This window comes from Sinocyclocheilus grahami, unplaced genomic scaffold (genome assembly GCF_001515645.1).
Source record: "Sinocyclocheilus grahami isolate Dianchi unplaced genomic scaffold, SAMN03320097.WGS_v1.1 scaffold8.1, whole genome shotgun sequence".
NCBI lineage: Eukaryota > Metazoa > Chordata > Actinopteri > Cypriniformes > Cyprinidae > Sinocyclocheilus > Sinocyclocheilus grahami.
The window spans coordinates 3,001,946-3,024,073 of NW_015505187.1; the positions used below are offsets into that span (position 1 = coordinate 3,001,946).

The window sequence follows — 22,128 nt, forward strand, 5'->3', positions numbered from 1 at the left end:
ATATATACTGTATATATATTAGATAGGAAAATTGATAACACCTTATTTTAAGGACCAATTATTTCTATTAACTAGTTGCTTATCACCATGCATATTACTAGCATATTGGCTATTTATAAAGTACATATTAATGCATTATTCTGCATAACCATATTTGAGATCCTTTAATCCTACCCCATACCTAAACTTAACAACTACCTTACTGTTTTTAAGCAGCAAATTAGGAGTTTATTGAGGCAAAAGTCATAGTTAATAGTGAGAATTGGTCCTCAAACTAAAGTGTGACCTGAATATTATCTATTAATATTTCACAATCATCTAAAGGGATAGCTAGGGCTTTACAACACTCTTTGAAACAGCATTAAAACAGTGGAAATTGTAGCTAGAGTGAGACAGTGTATTATGGACAGTATTAATAACTGTGCACAATAGCAATCCTTCAGGGTCTCGTACTGTACGAGCTGAGTCAACTGTCTTCGGTTCCGTCACACAGCACAATGCATTCCACATAGTACTGTGCTTGTCGCATAATAATATAGTGCGGTCTGGCCCACTGACCTGTCCTGACCTTACTGTACAACTTCTCTAGCATTCTGCCCTATACTAATGCAAAAAATGTGAGCCATGCGTATCACATGGCCAAAGTCCTTTTGTGCGCCCATGAGTGCAGGCGCCAGGATATTACCCCACTTTCAGTCAAGTTCTGTATTATTACAGCCCTCGATTGGGCCACAACGTCACGCCTGGTCTGTCTGTCAGCGTGTGTCTAGGTATGACACACTGCCATCTCAGTGTCACACTCCGAGTCCGACCCACAAAGGTTAGCCAAGGGTCATGACAGTGTCTGACGCCCGACAATAGAGCCTTTGTGGGCATAAGGCCATGGACGTGTCCTCAAACAGCGTCGACATGCGCGCGTCAGCCACCAGTTGAGCTGTCAGACAAGCTGAAATACGCTATTACTGAGGGCGACCCTCTGAAGAAACCATTGCAGTCTGCATCAAAGGCGTTGTTGAACTCTGAATGCTGACAGGAATGTGTGTGAGGTTCAATAGCCACTTCTCTGACATCACTGCCCGCTCACACGGTCCACATCCTCACTGCCAAAACCATCCGCTGGTAAGTTTGCTGTATGGCTGATCTCTTTGTTTTTGTCTTTCAGATTGAAAATGTGGAGGCTTGTCTGAATTTCTTAGGGGCCAGAGGAGTCAGTGTTCAAGGGCTCTCTGCTGAAGGTAAGACCCTTCTGTCTGCGTAAAACCTGATAACAACTGCTAAATGCCTTCATATACACATATAGGCCTGCTATTCTTATCATTAGTGCGGTTTACATCAGTATTATTACTGTTTATAATTAGAATTAATGGCCTTTGAACAGTTTTTGAAGAATTGAAGGGTTAGGAATATTAATGTTACATCAACTTGTGTGGTTAGTTTGCATTTTTAATCAATGATATGAACAGAATTTACATTCCAAATGATAAAATGGGTAAAACTCCCATAGATTTGCACAGAAGGAGGAGCTTAAGGCATATCTAGGGACCAGAATATTATAGAAAAAAATGTATAGAAACCATGAGGCCACAGGATGCTTCAAAATAATTTAAACTATAAAAATAATATGTAACACTTTAGTTTTGGGACCAATTCTCACTATTAACTAGTTGGTTGTTAGCATGAATATTACTACCATATTGGCTGAGTATTAATACTTATAAAGCATATATTAATGCATTATTCTGCATGACCATATTTTAGATACCTTAATCCTACCCAATACCTAAACTTAATAACTATCTTACTAACTATTAATAAGCGGCAAGGTAGGAGTTTATTGAGGCAAAAGTCATAGTAGTTAGTTAATCATGAGAATTGGTCCCCAAACTAAAGTAGAGTAGTCAACATTTGAAGAGAATCAAATCTTTTCATCAAAGTTGTCCTAAAACGTAACCAAAATGCGTTCTCGTCTTAGGACGACTTTGATTAACTTTTTTGATCTACTTCAAATGTTGACTACTATATAAATAATAATAATAATAACAGTTATTAAAATTGAATTTGAAAAATATACCATTAAATGTATTTTGAAAATGTACCCCCTTAATAACTGTTACTTTACTGTAACACTTTTTTTTTTAAAAAGGTTACATTTGTTAACATTATCTACTATACATTAGTTAACATTAACTAAAAATGTAAAATACTTTTACAAAGCTTATATAGCTTATTTAAAGGGGTCATCGGATGCGACATGCACTTTTACAAGCTGTTTGAACTGAAATGTGTGTTGGCAGTGTGTGTACACAACCACCCTATAATGATAAAGATCCACCCAGTGTTTTTTTTTTTTTTTAATCTCGTTAAAACATTTCCCCTTTATCAAATCGAGCCGATCTCAGATGCCTGTCTGTGTGACGTCACACAGACAGGCCCCTCCCACGATTGCTTGATTGACAGTAGCGTTTCAGCACAGACTGTACTGGTGTTTTACCTTAGACCCAGCCTGAGTTAGCTGTCATCAGTTCGCCATTGTTTCCAGTGTTGCCAAGTCCGCGATTTTCCAGCGTAATTGGGCTACTTTAACACTGTTGCCGCGGGTTGTTTTTCATGTCCGCGGGTTTAAGCAACCCCAATAACATGATATTTAGCCCCTAAAATGCTAATTTTACCAGGGGAACCCCACAAAAAACGTGTATTTTACCCCACCGGAATGCGATTTTTACTGGGGAACCCCCTGAAAATGCGATTGCGCTAGTTTTAGGCTAGTTTTGAGTAGCAGTTGGGCAGGTTTTGTTGTGAAAACCTGGCATCCCTGATTGTTTCACAAGCAGATGTAGACAAGAATGACTCCTAAGCGATCGAGGTGTTCTGTTGTTGGATGTAATAATGAATAATAGCAGTCGTCATTTACTCCCGACACCTGAGGCGCTGAAGACGCAGTGGATTACCTTTGTTTCTGAAGGGAATGCGCCCCCGATCTACCTAAATCCGTTTATGTTCACGCAAATGATTCGTGATCAAGCCTCACCTACAGAAGAAGTGAGTATAAGGTTTTTTAATGAATCTTTGCAAATCGCTATTCCTAATAATGTGCTAGTTAGCGAGTTTTACGATGCATGCGGCTAAAGTTTACGTCTCTCAGAGAGCGGCTTGATAGAGAGGGGCGGGGTGAGCAGAGCTCATTTGCATTTAAAGAGGCATGCAATAAAACAGTGTGCTGTAGACAGAGCTGTTTTTGACAGGGTAAAAACAGTGTTGTTTTACACTACCACTGAGAAATTTTAACCAAACTATGTTACAGACTTTTCATTAAGACCCTAAAGAATCAAATCAACTTGGTCATCCGATGACCCCTTTAATGTTCATTTCAACATTTACTAATGCATTATTCAAATCAAAAGCTGTATCTGTTAATATTGTTTAATGGACTTGAGCTAACAATGAACAGTTGTATTTTTATTATTAACAAAGATTAATGCTGTAACAAATGTATTGCTCGCTATTAGTTAAAGTTATTTTATGCAGTAACTACAGTAAACTACTAGTGGGACATTATTGTGAAGTGTTCCATTCTTTTTATGGAAAAACATTCAGAATCAAAATCTAAAAATGTTATAGAAGCATGTTTTTAATAAATAGTGTTCAATTAATCTAATGTATTAACACTTCCCGTTTCTGTTAATAAAAAAGTTTGAAAAAGAAAACAAGCAGCATTGTCATAAATATAGCAGAAATACCTGAGGAAATATACTAACAACCACACATTAACATCTCAGAACAAGGTGGAATAATCATTATTTGATCATTTCCATTTAATTCCATACATGCACTGTTAAGTATCACATAATTATAGCTGGATGAGTGGTGTGTGTTTGAGTCCATAGAGACCTGTTGATGTTTGAATCTGATCATTTCTGAAACGGTTTAGGTTTCTTAGAACTGCTGCATCAACAAACCGCAAAGATCCTTGATTTTCTTTTTTAGCATAAGTAAGAGCTTAAGTGTACTAAATGCAGTGTGGAATGATATCATTAACCTAAAGCAGCTTGGATACTGTATTCACTGTCCTGCTAAATTCAGCACCATGAGTGCACAGGGTCCATAAATATACAGTGTATTGGGTTTCTCAAGACTTTTATCACACACACTTTCCCTTACACAGGGCTGTGTTTTTGTTTATTGAGCATCTTTCCTAAAGCTGTGAGTAGCTATCTTAATTAAATTAGCTGAGGTTTCAGAGTTAGGGTTTTGAAGGCTTGCATACGCTTGTGTTTAATTTTTTATGAGGCGTGCCGACTCGAGACCTTTATAAAAGAAGTTGCTTTTTGTGTTTGATGTGCCTTGAGTGTGTAGGAGTTTTCCAAGGAAAATAAAAGTAATAATGTCTAAACCACAGACAGTATGTCACATATATAGAATTTTCTCTTTGCTCTTGAATTTATTTATTTTTGAACTTATTCAAGAATTTAGAACAGATTAAACGTCACTCCTCTTGAAGTTTCATGAATGTATTAAATAAAATATGTTATAATTGAATAACTCTGTCCAAGAAAAGATTTGTTTTGCAGGCTTAAATATATAAATTACAAATACAAATTAGAAAAATAAAAAAGTCAGACAATAATTTTTATTATTATTATTATTATTAATTAATATTTTTGTCACTGTAATCTGAATTCAGTCACTTTCAGATATTTAATTAGCACTTAATGCCATTCTTTGTCTGATAGAATGTTTAATGTATTTTAAAACAAATCACATTTCCAAATTGCATTGGTTTCATAGAATGGCACTGTATATTTACAGTTGTTTGTTTCTATTTCTATTTCTAGAAGGAATTTTTAAGAAACACCTGAGACGAAGTGATACTCAAATGAAACATAAGCTCCTGCGCTATGAAAGCATATCATCTGTGCAATAAAATCATCCTCTGGGAAAGTTTGCTCTTGCACCCCTGCTAGCCTTCTTTCCCCAATAATGATAGGTGCAAACTCTCAATATCCCTTTTCCTGCTGCAGTGGCCATGACTCCCTGTTCACAGTGTGTAGGGTATCAGAACGCACAGCGGGACTCCGGTTTTAAGTGCTTTTAAGTGCAGGGCACACCATGACCTCTGCACAGAGTGAGCTTTGATCTCATTGGCTGTGAGGATCCGGTGAAAAGGTGCCGTTTGTTATAGAGCAGGTCAGTCTTAAAGACTTCTCCTAGGGTCAGAGGGGGCACCTTCACTGGTGACCTGACCATGAAACCCACCTTGACAAGAAACACACACGTGTATGAAGACACCCTGTGCTAACTCAGCATAACTGAAGAGGCACTTCAGCTGAGCTGTTTAATCCTTTCACTCAAATAAAAAAAAAAGAATAAATCCTCACAAGTCAAAGGAGATCAAGCATGTCCTTCTGAGGTATTCAAATTGAAAGATGTTCATTAATATGTAAAATACAGGAAGCCTGTTTTCATAGAAATCACTTTTTTTCTGTCATCATTTACTCACCCTCATTGCAAATCTGTGTGACTTGCTAAAAATTCAGCTTTTCTATCATGGGAATAAATTACAATTTAAAATATATTAAACAGCTATTTTAAGTCGTAATAATATTTTACAATATTGTTGTTTTTACTTTTGATAAAATAAACCCTTGGTGAGCATAAGTGACTTTCAAAAACGTTTAGAAAAAAATCTTACTGACCCCAAACTTTTGAATGATGTTGCACACACATCCAATCCACCTTTTGTAAATCCAAACAAAGTTTTAAGTGTTTACTGACTATTTTGGCCAGGGAATGCTAGAATGCAACTGTACACAGAAGAAGTGGTCAAGGGCACATCACTGTAAATAGATAATGCATTCACACTTCTCTGTCCTCACTTCCCTTAACGAGTCTGTCTGAACAGATATGCCTTTGACCTTGTGCAGCTAGTGACCGCAAGACCTAATGACTCCACATTTAAACTTCTGTTAAAAGTGTGTTAATTTGCTGACAGCTTTTACTTCAAGTTTCCAATTTAAGTCCAAGCTCACTGGTGTTAATTTGCAAAATGTGTGGCATGATCTATTAGCTAGAGTATTTACGGGTTTATGCAAGTGCAATAATTTTTCTCACTAGAAGAGGATTTCGTAAGAAAAATATTCATTACACTTGTTTCTGGTTGTGACTGTTTATCTATCTATTTATCTGGTTATCGATAGAACAGCACAAATTAATCATTCTTTATTATTATTTCCAATTTCTTCTTATTAGCAATGTTGAAAACAGCTGTTACTTAATATTTTTGGGGAAACCATGATACTTTTTTTCCAGGATTCTTTGATGAATAAAATTGTAACTAAACTGTAATAAAACTGTAACTAAACTAAACTGTAATTGCACTTTCATGAAAAAATACAAAGATGCCATAATCATTTATTATGATTTTACAGTAGTTATTATGATTTTACGGTAGTACTATACTAGTAACTATTATTTTCTATAATGGCATACACTGGTGTTTGTGGAAATCATACAGAGTTATATTAGCTTAATGTGAATCATCATAGCCTTTGCCAAAATTCAAATGTACTCCATATGCTGTTGCATAGAGCAATTGTTAAGAAAAAGATTAAGTCCCTCCATTAATGCAAACATACAAAATGTATTTACAAATTAGCCTGCCAGAATAAACAGTTTAACACATTATTGCGCCTTGCATTTTCCATATTGATCTGTAGTGCAACGACACCAAATGGTGCCAAATTTCTGTTGCCTGGCCCAGAAAATATGTTCGACTGAAACATACCATCTGAGTGCTTTATTATGTAGAATACAAATTACAGCTCTGCACGATCCCAAATTGAACCGGGGGGAGATTAATAACCCCAAACATTGCTGACGGGCAGAGCAAACAGTCGGGCTGTCAGAACGAAGCCGGATTCTTCTCTTTAGCGCTGCCTCAGCACCACCATCCTTCAGTCGCTTTCAGCACCAGCCATTAGCAGTATGTGAGTATGAATGAAGGCCATTTCATAGACGGCACGAGAGAGTAAAGTGTCGCTGGCAGGCGGAGCACAGACAATCGATGCCTTTGCCTTCATCTTCAATCCTTTATCTCTGTGATCAGAGCAACGCCGTGCTGGCACTTATTCAAACTCACAACTTCAATTTCGGAAGGAAGTTTGAAAAGCGTTTCTCATAGGACACCTCACAGCGCTCATTTGCATCGGCTCTGAATCAGGATAACAGCATTTGGGCTTCTAAACTCCATCCGCCACTTCAAAGCTTTGCTTATTGAATCAGCGTCTCCTCATAAAAGGTCTCAATTAGAAGTCAATTGTTTCAGTGACTGTTTATAAATGTTAACGTCTAATTTATGACGCACAAGATTCCAGACGGTCAAATTAACGTGTTAAACTTGGATTCTCCAGACAGTTGCATATCGTCATACTGTATATCACTTCCTCATTCAGAGCAGAATTTATCTGCCCCATATTTTCAGCTTATTATAAACAAAACTTCAACTTCCCTATGATGAGGCTAACTACCATGCGACACAATGACGGCTTCTTCTGACTTGATTCTGTTCTAAAAACATGCTGTATTTAAGGTTTAGTGCATCAATTTAATGCAGGATTAAAGAGCTCTTCCTGTGGTACTTTCTAAATCTGGTGTGTTTGATCTTCAGAGGTGTGTAATGGGAATCTGAAGAGCATCCTGGGTCTGTTCTTCATCCTGTCCCGCTACAAGCAGCAACAGCAGCACCAGCAGCAGTACCTGCAGTCGTTAGTGGAGCTTCAGCAGCACGTCACACATCAGACCACAGGGGCGGCACCAGCGAGCCAACACAAAACACAAGACATGCAGTCCAGGTACGACACGTCTTATGATATAAATGGCTACAGACAGACACAGACAGACAGACAGACAGACTGTCTGTCTGTCTGTCTGTCTGTCTGTCTGTCTGTCTGTCTGATAGATAGATAGATAGATAGATAGATAGATAGATAGATAGATAGATAGATATAATATAAACAGCTACATTTTGTTCACATTTTAATTTATTTACTTTTTTGTTCACATTATTATTGATATAATAGTAATAGTAAATCAATAATATAATATAACATAATATAATATAATTAATATAATATAAACTAGAGGCAACTGATCTAAATCTTTTTAGTAAACATAAATGGGTTAAGTATATTTATGGTGAATTTATTTATTTTACTTATGCTATTGTATATTCCAAGTGTTTTTTGACATAGACAACATATTTTTCATTACATGTCATATGCATATACATATACATATACATATTAGGGCTGTCAAATGGATTAATCACGATTATTCGCATCCAAAATAAAAGTCTGTGTACTTACATTATATATGTATATAATAAATATACACACATATATGTATATATTTAAGAAGTATTTATACACACACACACACACACACACACACACACACACACATACTGTATATATATATATATATATATATATATATATATATATATATACACGTATATATACTGTATATATGGTTTATATTGTATATAAATATTTATTGCATATACGTCTCAAATAAATACATGCATGTGTGTGTATTTTTATAAACATGTATTATGTAAACACAAACTCTTTCAATCATGATCAATCGATTTGACAGCCCAAAAACATGTACATACTGTATATATCATGTCATATATACAAATATATATTAAGATAAGAGAGCAATGTATGTGTATACCTACCATATTTTGGGGACAAATTTGTACCTAGAAGTGAACTAAACCTGACAAAAGCCCAAAAACTCTCCTCTTTTGGGGACACCCCAAGTGCTTATTGACAAGTACACAACATATCTATCATTAACATATGAATACATAGCATCCATTTGGGGATGTCTGTATGTAATAACGGTATCAAAATGAAGTATTTATTTTTCAAAAAAAAAATTTATTGTAAAAATAATACAGAAAGTGTTCTGTTAGAGTGTGGGTTAGGGTTAGTTTACAGTATTTATAAATGTTTGTATATAAAAACAATAGATATTCTATACAGTGTGTGTGTGTGTGTGTGTGTGTGTTTGTGTGTTGGTAAAAAAGGAAGACCATGACCGTGATGTAAATAGATGAGTAATCTTAGCAGCAACTATGAAGAGGAGATGCCACACATGAGTGGCGTTACACAGCCTGGCTCACGTTACCTGACCCCGAATGCATTTGTGTGTGTGTGTGTGTGTGTGTGTGTGGGACAGGCAGAAAAACACGAGTGTGCATTTTGTAGTGCTGAGTTCTCTGTCCTGTCAGCATTCACAAGTGCAAAGAGAGTGAGGAAGAGAGTGAGAGAAAGACAACAGCTGCCCCTCATTCTTGTCCAGGGCCCATGGGAGCTCTCTCAACTCACATCCAACAGTGACAGGTGTTCAGAGGGCCTTGGGCTGCCAGCCTGAAACACACACACACTCGCACACAACCAAATGACATCAGCGTGCAGAACTGGGCCAGGAGGGCTGTAGATTGGCTGCACTCCTGGAGGATGTTGTAAATGCAGTCTCCTCAGATAACTACCTTAGTTCTCTGTCCAGATCCAGACAGTCGGGTAAAAAGGAAGCTTTAGGGCGTTTAGGAAATGTTTCTTCAAACGTTTACTGGCTTGGGGTTACAGGTGTTAAAATGGGTGGCTGTCTGATTATCTTTGTGTGAGTGTGTGTGTTGTACAGTTACAGAGGTCTGGGAGATTCATCAACTCTGGTCTTTGGCCAACAGCACAGAAACACTTAAACAGACTCTTGGGGTTTCTTAAAGCATTTTAGCTTACTGGCAAAAGTGTACTGCATACTCAGTGAATAAACTCATTATGTTTAATGCCCTTATGGTGCTCCCCCCCCAAAAAAAGAATTAATAGTTAAAATGGTCTTCCTTATGCTGTTCCGAGTAAGCATCATACATCAGATTGCTGGTGCTAAATAATTTTACTGTTCTGAAATTTAATTCAAAAGCCAGTGAGAAGATATTTCATGTTTAAATACAGTACAGTATGATTTTGGACCAATTAAATTTCTCTGTGAACAGAGTTATTTAGGACTGTCTTTGCTCCCATTGCTTCTCATCTGAGGGGAAACTTTTTAATTTAATTAAATATAATGTAATCCATCTTTCAAAGGTTTGGGGACTATAAGATCAATGATTTTAAATTAATTCTTAGTCTTACAACGCATTTATTTGATGAAAAACACAGTAATAACAGCAATATTGTGAGATATTATTAGAATTTAAAATGACTATTTTCTATTTTAATTTACAATTTCCATCAGCCATTTTTCCATTCTTCAGAGTCACACGATTCCTCAGAAATCATTCTAATGTGCTGATTTGGTGAAATCTTTTGTAACAATGTGAATGTCTTTGCTGTCAATTTTGATCAATTTAATGCATCCATGCTTATAGGATATACATTGGCACAGGAAGAAAAAATGCACCCAGACTGCTGCGATTAGTGAAAGAAAAGATTAAAGATTAAATAACGTTTAGCACTTGTTGCTAGTTAGAACATGGTAAAAGAAGCTGTTGCTTTTGCTTTAAAAAATGTAACACTGTGACACCCAGTCAGCTGGGTATCTGTTTTGTTTTAAAGATCTAAATACCGTAATACAGCACTGTCTGAGATCCCTGGGAATGAGGGGTGAGCTTTTTATAACACACACTGGCTGGTTTTACCCATAGGCACTGCTCCCATTTACAGTTTTAGAGATCCAGGCTTTCTATAGCCAACACCTGCTGGAGTGACGGTCAGAGAGAGAGAAAGAGAGAGAGGGATAGCTGGACACTGCGGTGCCTTTAGGTCTGGGGAAGAGATGGGGGGTGAAGTGTCATCCCTCCCTCTCAGCGCACCATGTCCCGAGGTGAACAGCTCGACTCGGTGGTCTCATGCTCACGATTGTCTGCCCCCAGCTCACGGGACAGGAAGAGCCGACTGTCCTATGGGAGAAAGTCTGGCAGCAATAGGTACAGTAGTACTAACCATGTTACATATCAGGAACTTTGACGGGAAGCCAAAGTTTTGCTCGTTTTTTGGTAGTTTTTAAACATTTATTGCACAAGTTTTTGGTCTGTGCTGTGCGGTGTATTGAGGCTATTGTGTCCCTCCAGATTTGATCATTATTCTGGGTCCACAGTGTGACATTTTATATTTAGGTGTTTAGTTCCTTTTTTTGGAAGTTGTCTGTTCTGCTTTGAAAATGAGATGTTTCTCTCTCGGGAGGTAAGTTTAAACTTATTTTATGGGTTGTTGAGCTTCCCTCAGTTTCAAAACTTTTCTGGAGTGTTGTCATTCTCTGCTTCCTGTCTTTTACTGTTGGAAGTCATATAGTATTATTGCATTAGAACTTCTAAAGTCCTGCTAAAGAAGATATATATATATATATATATATATCTGACATTTAATCTAAGATGAAGATAAGATAAGATCCTTATCATTTTTATGTTTTTAGATTGAGCAGGTAGGCTAATCTTGAGATTAGAAACTGTAATGAGTGGATTTGCAATCCTCACTAAACCTTATTGTTTAGATTCATTTAAAAAATTTCAGAATAGTGACCTTGACAGAGTTGTTCTGTTTGTGATTTCTCACTGTGAAGTGTGTCTAGATATCCCATGGCAACAAATTTATTCTTGAGATTGTTAGACTCACCACAGTCATGCTGCTAGGCTGAACGCTTTTAGGAGTGAGGGAAAAAGAAAGTAAGTTGTAGAGCAAAGAGTGTTTTTTTTTTATCCGTCCTGTCCCAGCGGTGTTCTTCTTTGAGCTGGAGGAGAAACGATGGGCCTCATTAATCATGTGGACATGATCACGTTCTCATGAGAGAGAGTGAATGAGAGAGTGAAAGACAGTGTTAGTGTCTCACTGGAGCTGTCTTTGGTTACAATGCTTGTTAACCTGCTGTCTTGCCTCCCTGTTTCACTGTCTTCCTCTCGTTCTCTCAGTCTGGTGAAGTCATTGTTGCTCCTCATTGTTTCACTTGAGGGAGTCTGTAATTTTAAGCCAGCTCCTTGTCACGCACTCGCCGTAGAAACTTGTTGAAGTGAAGCGTTCATGGTGGTAATAATGATCTCCTTCTGAGGATTCACACCCACCTTCTCACTCACTTTGGGCAACTTTTGGAAGAATCTTATTAAAAATTGAAAAATAAATCAAATTTGTCACTCTGTATAACCAACTTTTGGAATTCAGAAGGATGCTGATGTGGCATTACACAATCAGAATTTTTTTTATATTTAATCATGTGGAACAGGTTTTTGGATCAAAGAGATCACTGTGGTTGGGGTAATCTAGCATGGAATGCCAAATAAACATAAATCAAATGACTGAACACTTGTTACATCATGGTTTCCAGTTGGTTCATGATCTTTAGCTGCTTCAAGATGGTGTAGATGGTTGATCAGCTTGATTTCCACTTGTTAGACCTGGTTTTGAAATTGTAAACATCTTAGTCAGGCTGATTGGATGTGGTAGACCACTTTGGACTAGCAACAAATCATACTGCTGAAACTTCAGCTAAAATGAGCTGTTGTTTTCCAACATGGCAGATGGGAATACCCCCTAGATGCTGTTTAGATGGAGGTTTTTCCACTGTAACTGTTGATCCATTGCGAATTGGACATCCCCTCTTTCTCATTCTCTCTCATCCTTTGACTGTAATCAACTTCCATCCGTTCACAGACACTCTCATTCTATCACGCAGCGCTCACAAACCTGCTACACGCCAAAGCTTGTCAAGGCACATTTCCCGCTTAGACACAGCATATCCAAACATAGACAAACACAAGCGCACACCCAGAACGAACAAAGCCAGTGTCAATCAGCTGTCAGTGGCTGGAGAGAAAGAGATTTGAGACCTGTATAGCCAACTGTTCTGAGTTTTGTGCTTTGGCCTAGGGTGTTTGTGCTTTGTTTTATGTGTGTGTGTTGTATGTACAAGTCCTACTGGCAGGGCCTCCATCCATCATATATTCGATCTGACAAAATGCACTCATTCATCCCAGCTTCAGGCAAGGGTCTTCTCTGCCCTCACAGAGATCAGCTCAGATATTTCTAGTACTTTCACCTAAACAACCATAAAACATGTTTGCATGAAGTTTATTACAGTAATGCATTAAGTCTTACAGAAAAGCGAATCCAGCCTCTGGCTTTACATGAACTCAGTTACATCTATGGTGCTAATGACCAAACATCTTCCCAAAACACATACAATATACTGTATTTACTTTTCATTCACTCTGAATTTAAGGAAAATGGACAAGGCTTATTTTGATGTCAGCAAATCTAATGCCTTATACATTACAGTATGTATTTTCACAGTAATTGTAGGTATACTGCATGTGCTTATATCTTTATGGTTGCACCTTTAAAACATACACAGTGCATGTATTTCATGATATAAGCTATGTAAGTTATAATATATTTTTTGGGTTGCACTTTATTTTACAGTACATGTACTTATGTGTACTTAACTTACAGTGTACCTACCTTCTGGTAATATAAGGTAGCTATATGGGGTAGGGTTGGGTTTAGGGGTAGGTTCAGGGTTAGTACCTAGTTATTACCTAGTAATTGTAATAACTATAATAAGTTCATAGTGTGTACATTAGGAGCAGGACTGTAAAATAAAGTTCTACCATTTCTTTTGGTTCTAAAATATCATTGGATGAACCACTTTTGAAGCTGATATACTGTACTATGTCCTATAACCAGACTTAATTTTATTGAATTCTGTATTATTGCACTAGCAATTTTTTATTATATATACACTACCATTTAAGATTTTTTTACACAACCATACCAAAGATCAATCTCTTATGCTCACTGAGACTGCAATTATTTGACAAAATACAGTAAAACATTGTAATGTAATTGTAAATGTAATTTATTACTATGATGGCAAAGCTGAATGTTCAGTATATAAAGAGAAAAGGAATGTAAATTCTTATAATTATCAAGGTTGAAAACAGTTGTGCTGCTTGATGTTTTGTGAAAAGCATGATACTTTTTTCAGGATTCTTTGATGAATAAGGTTTTGAACTGTGTATAATTATGTATATATTTTTTTACACAAATAATAAACTGTATAATCAGTGGCCACAGTATATACAATTTTCATGTTAAATATTTCTGGAAGAGGTGTGTGTTTGTGTATCTGTGAGAGAGCGAGAGAGAGAGAGATTCTCTGTGTGTGTGCGTGTGTGTGTGTGTGAATACGTACATTTTTTTATATTGTGACAGGAATATCTTCTCTGTCGTGTGGGATTTCTTTCTTTGAGTGATATGTTGTTGTGGAGGTCAATCTAAACCATTCAGTGATTCACCACTATTGAGATTAAAGCCCTCACTGCATTCACACACATACTCGAAGGTACAGTTATGTGGAGATTGTGATTTGGCTTTGAATTTGTTCAGATCTACAACATACAACAGCAACTAGAACAGTAGGACGGTTGGAGGAAATGCACATACTTGTGGTTTGAGACGAGTGACATGTCATGTGAATCTGAGTAGGCGCACACAGAGGCCATGCTGTTTGTGTTTGCATGTGTGCGCCCAACCCTCGCCAAGTGCCGCCCTTATTGCATTAGAGAGAAAGATGCCACAGTTTGAAAAAAATTCAATCCAATCATTAACCTCATTCCTCTCTCTCTCCCTCTCTCTTTTTCTCTCCTGTTTCTCTCTCGTTCTCTCCCACTACCTCTTTACAGTCTCACCGCACGATATACAAGTCCACCAGGTCACAGTGGAATAGCAGCCCCTCAGAAGAAAAACACAAGGTAGAGTCTTCAACTGTATCTGCCTGCTCTCGCTCTGTTCTGACACCTGAAACTCTCCACAGACCTTCAGGCTTGAGACCGGGAAAGCCGATCTACTGATGTTCAAAGCTGTAGCAACAGATCTGGGTGATGGAAATGGTGTATGATAGAAATGCTTGCTGATGGTGTCCGTTCTTCAACTCTAGTCTGGCTTTTTCACATTTCAGAAATCTTTCTGGAGCTTTTCAGAGGGTTTTGAGCTGAATAGCTTGGTTGATTCATGATGAACGGATACAGAAAGTGCCGGATGAACCCTAGATCTTGAATGCGGTTTATTTTTGACCGGAGGTTTTTTGCCATTTTAAGCTCCGGCAGTAGTTGTTTGGCCCTGAAAGCATTTGCTTCATCTCAGAGCTGATGGGAAGCTTTGTGCTGGCGAAGCATTTCAAGCAGCCCCTGGCCAAACTATGTGAGATATGTGATGGACACTATGTGTGATATAGTGCTTACTCCACTGACAGCCTTATGGGTAGGGTTCGACTGACGGCATTATTTGCTCAAAGACAACATGCCTGCAGGGAGAGGAACAGGAATGAAAACGTTGCAGTTTTAATTGAAGTATCTGGGATCTGAGATCTTCTCTCAAAGCACTGATATACAAATGTTAGGAGTAGACACTCATTCGGTCCTGAATCAGCTTTTTCATGCTGGACTTTGGTCTCATCCTAAGTTCAGATGTGCTGTGTACTTTATTATATAGAAGTTTAGATACAGCATAAGGATGCAGAGAGCCGTTCACACCTAATGTTATCAGTGGGCTGCACAACTGGGCATAGCTTTTTTTGAAAATCTGATCAGAAATCAGATTTATTGGTGGTTTCAAGTGAGAACGCCTGGTTAGAAGCACCAGAAAATAGATAAATCTTATATCAAATATCTCCAAAGAGAAAACTATAAAAATGGATGAATCATTCATGGCATTTTTAGGTTTTTTTTCTCCCTGATGATATAACTATACACTACCATTCAAAAGTTGGGATCAATTAAGAAATTAATACTTTTCATCAGCAAGGAGGCATTAAATTGATTGAAAGGGAGAGTGAAGACATTTGTAATGTTACAAAAGTTTTCTATTTCAAATAAATGCTGCTCTTTTTATTCATAAAATAATCTTGTTTCCACAAAAAAACAAAAAACAAAGATGCAACAAAACTGTTTTCAACATTGATAATAAGAAATGTTTCTTGTGCATATTAGAATTATCTGAAGGATCATGTGACATGAGGACTGGAATAATGGCTGTTTGTGTGTGTGTGTGTGTGTGTGTGTTTGATCAAATAAATGCAGCCTTGGTGAGCTTTAGAGAGTTCTTTCAAAAACTTTAATATATCTCACTGGCCAGTTGTCAAAAAATATTCCCAAATCTTGTCTGCGGTGGGTTCACAAATGAACGATTGTCAATTAACGAATTTCAGACACATTTTAATTATAGTTAATTAATATTTAATATGTTCCAGTGATAGGCCAGCGTGTTCTATTCAGTTTTATTATTCATGAATAAATCAGTTTTTTGAGTACATGTTAAAATTAGTGTTAATTTAATTTCAGCAATGTTATGTATTTATTTGTTCTTACATTGAAGTGACATTTGATATGAGGCTTCAGAGGTGACTAATACACACATACATTCACACAAACAAAAATACACACTCCTGTTTGTTTCTTCAGAGAGATGCATATGAAACTCTATGTCTGAGGCCTAATTGATCAGTTCAACACAAGATTATTGTGCAGTAATCTGGGTTAGAAAGAACATTGTAACAACCTATAATCTTGTTTCTTAAAGGAAGGAAAGCAGGATAGATAATAATGCATAAATTAGCTGTCCTCTGGAATCCAAAACTTTCAGCTATATTCAGTGTACTTCAATTGGTAAGATAGTATTAAGATTCACAGATGACAGAAGCAGTCTTATTTGATCCTTAAACATCCTGCTCTAAATTTTAATTCATAATTTGAAAGATTTGATCTTCCATAAGGCCTTTTTATGTATGTGAGACACAGATTGGATAAGATGTGACATGTTATTAAAATTCAGTGATTATTCAGAAATTATAAACAAGAGCAAATCCAGAGATCTGGTCTTCCAGCTGACCACCTCAGATTCAGGTACTGACTTTTCAGTAACAGCCTTTAAAGCAGAATATGTCATGTCTTTAACATTAGTGTCATCAAACTGTAAAAAAAAAAAGAAATTGAACATTTTAAGTTGAGCCAGTGTGTTGCTGTGTCGGCTTGGTCGGGATGCTCAAAAAGAGCAATGCTTTGAAAGTGTCATGGATTTTTCAGGCAAATCAACCTATAAATATCATACTTGTCTCTGAATATAAGTCGGGATAGAATAAAAAAAAAATGACACACCTCAGCTTTAATTCAGGTCTATTTTAGCCACGTTCTCTGTCTTCGGATGCCTGGTAAGCACTACATTTATCCTCTACAGGCATATTTGTGTATGTGAATGTATACATGATACATATTTATGCACATCACAGTCTAAGGAACATTTCAAGACCACATTAGAAAACCAAATGTCTTATAAATGCTGATGTCAGATGTTGCCTCCGTCTTTGAACCAGGCCAAACTGAATCTGCTCACTTTTGATGTGTTTTGGAGGAAAATCTGCAGAGTTCTGCAGTTACGTGCAGCTGAGAGTAACACAGTCTTACTGAGATAAAAACATGATGAAATTAGGCTGAATATTTAATAAACAAACACACATAGCCCAGTGAGAATCTGCGGCACTCTCTACAGACGCCGGTTCTGTGTGGGTCTGCTAAAACTAAAACGTCTAAAACTCTTCCATTTAGACCCTGTCCTCAATTCAGACATTGAAGTCCATCCCATTTTTCACCCAAATAACCTGTATGAGGAATAGCATCAGATATTCTTGCATATTATCATAGCTGGTGATGGTGGGCTGCACAACAGGTTAACAGGGAAAAGCAGAAGTGCCTGATGGGAAATGAGCGAGTGATGAAGCAGGGTCATTAGAAGCTTGATGAGACATGCACCTGAACTGCCTGAATCATCATTCTCAAATCCATCATTTCTAAGAAAGCTATTTGCTCTGAATCTGTGTAATAAGAGTTTTCAAAACATTTGATTAGTGATGAGAATTTCAAATGATGATGGGAATTTCAGATGGTTTTTAAAATGAAACTATAATTATGTCTTTATTAGGTCATCAGTTTGGTTTGTTAAAATCAATAGTCTGTTGCTGTAATCAGATTGGAGTAAAGTGAAACATCTCTGTTTGGTGCAAAATTGAATCAGCTATAAGTAACATTGTCGGTGTCAAAGAATGTTAAATTCCTGCTGTTTTGTTCCTCCACGACATGTTTATAAGCCGTTGTTAGGTTGATGTGTCACAGGGTCGTGTTTCCCAATTAAAAACTGGCACTCGTGAGTCATTAACAAGCTTTGTGCACAAGTAAATCATCAATAATATGAATACAGCACAAGACGATGCAAAGAAACACACACACACACTCCATGCTAGTTTTATTGCAGATTTTAGTGCAATTAAGAGATGTTTATTGTGTTGACATATTAAAAAATGAGCTGTTTTAGAAGACACTGTATATTAGTCAAATTATTATGTTAAATGCTATTAATTTATTGGCGTGTATGTTTCATTGTCAAACAAGTGAGTGTGTTTTCTGTCAAAAGGCATTACCAGATCTCTAATTTATACAGCTAAACATATACCTACCCTCCATTTGAAGTAAATATTCACAATATTTAATGTCTTTACAGCTGTCGAAGAATACATTCTTATGCAAATGAATCAATAAATATATAAATAAATAAAATTTCACATTGGTCCTTTCTGTAAGGTCAAATGTGTCCACAGAAGCGATAGATAGATAGATAGATAGATAGATAGATAGATAGATAGATAGATAGATAGATAGATAGATAGATAGATAGATAGATAGATGATTGATTGATTGCAGTTCATACAGTTCATATTTAATAATGTCCTTTGATTAAAACACAACAAATAAGTGTGTTTTATGTGTTACAGGTTACCAGGTCCCTCCAGAGTCCCCGCTGCAGGCAGCGGCAGTAGCAGTAGTAAAGCCCACGGATCCTCAAACCTGAACAGACGAAGCCAGAGCTTCAACAGTATTGACAAGAGCAAACCACTTCAGTATGCTAGCGGCAACGACAGAGGTGAGCAATATACAGAATCTTAATATTAAAATCAAGATTTCTGCATGATACTCAAATGAAACAGCAACAGCTATATCCTGTTATCCACTAGATGGTGCCACTATCACAGGAACAATAGCGCTGTGGCACAGGGCAAGATGTTTTGAGGTGGTTCCCTCATGCATTTATTATTACATTTTCATAATGAAATACAGTAAATCTGTGGAAAAACACAATTTCCTGGGAAATTAAAGTATAATGTTGCACTGTGGTTCCTCTCTGGTGTGTTATTCACATCTGAAAAGGTGATCTGCCCTCGGCATTCACTGTCCTCCTCCTATATATTTGGAGATGACGTTTATGTTATATTTCTGCTTCTTCCACATAACCAGCCTATTCAGAGTTCACTTCAGATTTCATCTTCCTGTCAAAGCCGAACCATCATTCAAAGCTGACTTCATAAAACCACATGGCTATTTAGCCACCAGTGTGTAAATCTCCACAGGCTAGTTGGTTACTTCATAAATCAGTGCTAGACCTGATGGAGTGTGTCGATTGAAGCCGGGTTGGGAGTTCAAAGACGTGTGACCCGTAATTCGCCCCTGGTTCACCCCTCCCAGCAAGAATCTGTGAACAAAACGCAACCGATTTCCCTCACAGACTGTTTGTTTTGGCTGTACTGCCCAGTTAGATTTATACCGGACTTTACTGGTCCTCGTTCGTTGTTAGCACAGATGCTGGTGTTCCCAGACACTGATTATGGGACAGGGCGAGACGGTACACACAAAGCCAGACAGAGGGTCTCACATGGCAGACGCTGCTTTGATGAATCAGAGAGTCCTAATAGGAGACATCTCTCTCGAAACCCATTCCTGCCCTTTTCCATCGGGCCTGACATTACTCAAAACCTTGATTTACAGGGCTACTGCGCTAATAATTCCACTGATGAGAAAAGCAAACTCCCATCTGCCTTTTTTCCCTCATCTTCCTTTTTCCTCGGTCCAAAAAGTCTGCCACACTGTGAAGGAACTATGGGAAGGGCTGGTAGGGAGAGAACAGAGCTCTGTTCCAAAACCTAGTGAGCTGCCTACCTAGCATTTTAAGGCATCGTAGGTGTACAGTTGACACAAAAGCTGTTCCATGCAGTAGGCAGAAAATTATGCTGCCTTGTGAGATACAGTGTTTTGGCCAAATTCTAAAGGTGCAGGCAAAACAGGTCTACTGTCAATATTGTAGCAATGTATGAAGCAAAGCTCACATAGCAGTATATTTCAATCATCTTTCTGGTCAACATGGTGAATCTGTTTGACCCACTGCCAAATCTGCATGAGGAAATCCATCGTCCTCATTTAAAATTGAAATTGTGTGGTTTTCTACAAAAATGACTGAATTTTGCCTGCGAAAAAAAATAAATGTGACCACACATAAAGGCAGCATCACATGTGTCCTTCATAAGGGAAACTATTCTGAAATGCGTTCAGAAATGGTCTGGTACATATATGAATGGGAGAAATCATGACTTTTGTTGCACAGTTAAAAGAGACAGTTAAGCCTGTTAAAGAGGCATTCTAGCATTTAAAATGTAGGAATGACTGTAGGAATAGAAGTCCCACCTTACAGTTAAAAGAGCAAATCACATGTTTGTTTTTACACCACAAAACATGCAATAGATGGATCATCCTGAAAAAAAGTAATTTGAACTTAAAAAGCACAATTGTTTTGATACAACTGTCGTAGAATTTTAATCCTGATTTGAAATGTGCTGTTAAAGCATCATTTCTAACAACAGTTACATAGATTTCAGGCTGTCCCTGTTTAAATAGATCAGGGATTTACATATTTTTTTGTTAGCCAAATTCCTTTGACCTAAAATATTTTTGAAGACACATTCAAATGTTCACGGTTCTTTGATGTTGGTTATTGTATCAACTTTGTTAGCTTAGCAACATGCTAATATCTAAATTGTGAGTTGAATGTAATTTGTGCTTTATTTTGCCTACATAAAATGTTCAAAATTGGTCACTTATGGGGTTTAATGACAGTTACGATGCTGCCTTTGTAGCCCGCTAGGCAGCTCACTAGGTTTTGGAACAGAGTTAGCATGTAGTCTTTCATTTTTATGGCAGGCTTGAATACAAATTTCATAATCCTGAGTTTGACCTTTAACTGATTTAATTCTTAACCTCAAATCTGTCAGCACCCTGTGTTACCATCACCTACGTATTTCGGCACAAAGCCTCTCTGTGGACGCAAATCTCACACTGTTTTTAAGCCCTATGCCAAGGTAGTGGGCACAAACACTTGCATGTTAAGAAGTCTTGTATAACAAAGCTAATTTCACCATTCACACTGGCTGCAAGAGTGAATCAGCATGTTTGCTATAGCATTAGCTCAGCTTTCAAAAGCACTGTGTCCAATTCCTGGATTACTTTGAAGGAAATCTGTGTTTTTAGTACATTCATTGAAGTTTTGGCATAGCTTCATACAGTAGCACCTCCCTGTTGAAAAAAACAGCATATGCTGGTTAGGTATGTTTTGACACTGGTCTTTTGCTGGTTTATGCTGGTCCTTTGCTGGTTTAAGATGGTCCTTTGCTGGTTTATGCTGGACCAGTTTAAACCAGCAAAGGACCAGCATAAACCAGCAAAGGACCAGCATAAACCAGCAAAAGACCAGCTTAAACCAGCATCCCAGCGTCAAAACATACCTAACCAGCATATGCTGTTTTTTTCAACAGGGCTGTGACTAAGATGGGAGAGATATATCAGAACTGGGCAGAAGAGATAACAAAGAGAGCCAGAGGCATAGAAAATGGTTAATACAATCCATTCTGGATTAGACAGTAGTAAATTAAGATGGAAAACACCTGTCATCACACCTGTTAATGTGTTTGTTTTGTAATGTGTGTGGCATCCTATCAGACTTCTCAGAACAAAGTGGCGTTTCACTTTCAACACAGCAATTGGTGTTGAGAAAAGGGTAGCTATGGTAACCACGTTTCGATGGTCTGGTGTGTGAGAGAGGCTGTTATTTAAGCTGCTGTTATCTCCAAAGACAGGGTTAATTTAGCTGACACATGCATTGAAGCCCGATCCACACAGCGCTCATTCGCAGTCCAATCACTGTT

At 37.5% G+C, this 22,128-nt stretch overlaps 1 protein-coding gene across 1 annotated transcript in view; it reads left to right on the forward strand.

Annotated features, from left to right (window-relative positions):
• The window catches only part of nav3 (neuron navigator 3), a 176,939-nt gene that overhangs the window by 64,607 nt on the left and 90,204 nt on the right, over nucleotides 1–22,128 (forward strand). Inside the window, 4 exon segments of the mRNA XM_016279507.1 lie at nucleotides 1,163–1,235; nucleotides 7,664–7,847; nucleotides 14,738–14,806; nucleotides 18,874–19,022. Of these exon segments, the coding sequence (XP_016134993.1) occupies nucleotides 1,163–1,235; nucleotides 7,664–7,847; nucleotides 14,738–14,806; nucleotides 18,874–19,022 (475 nt within the window).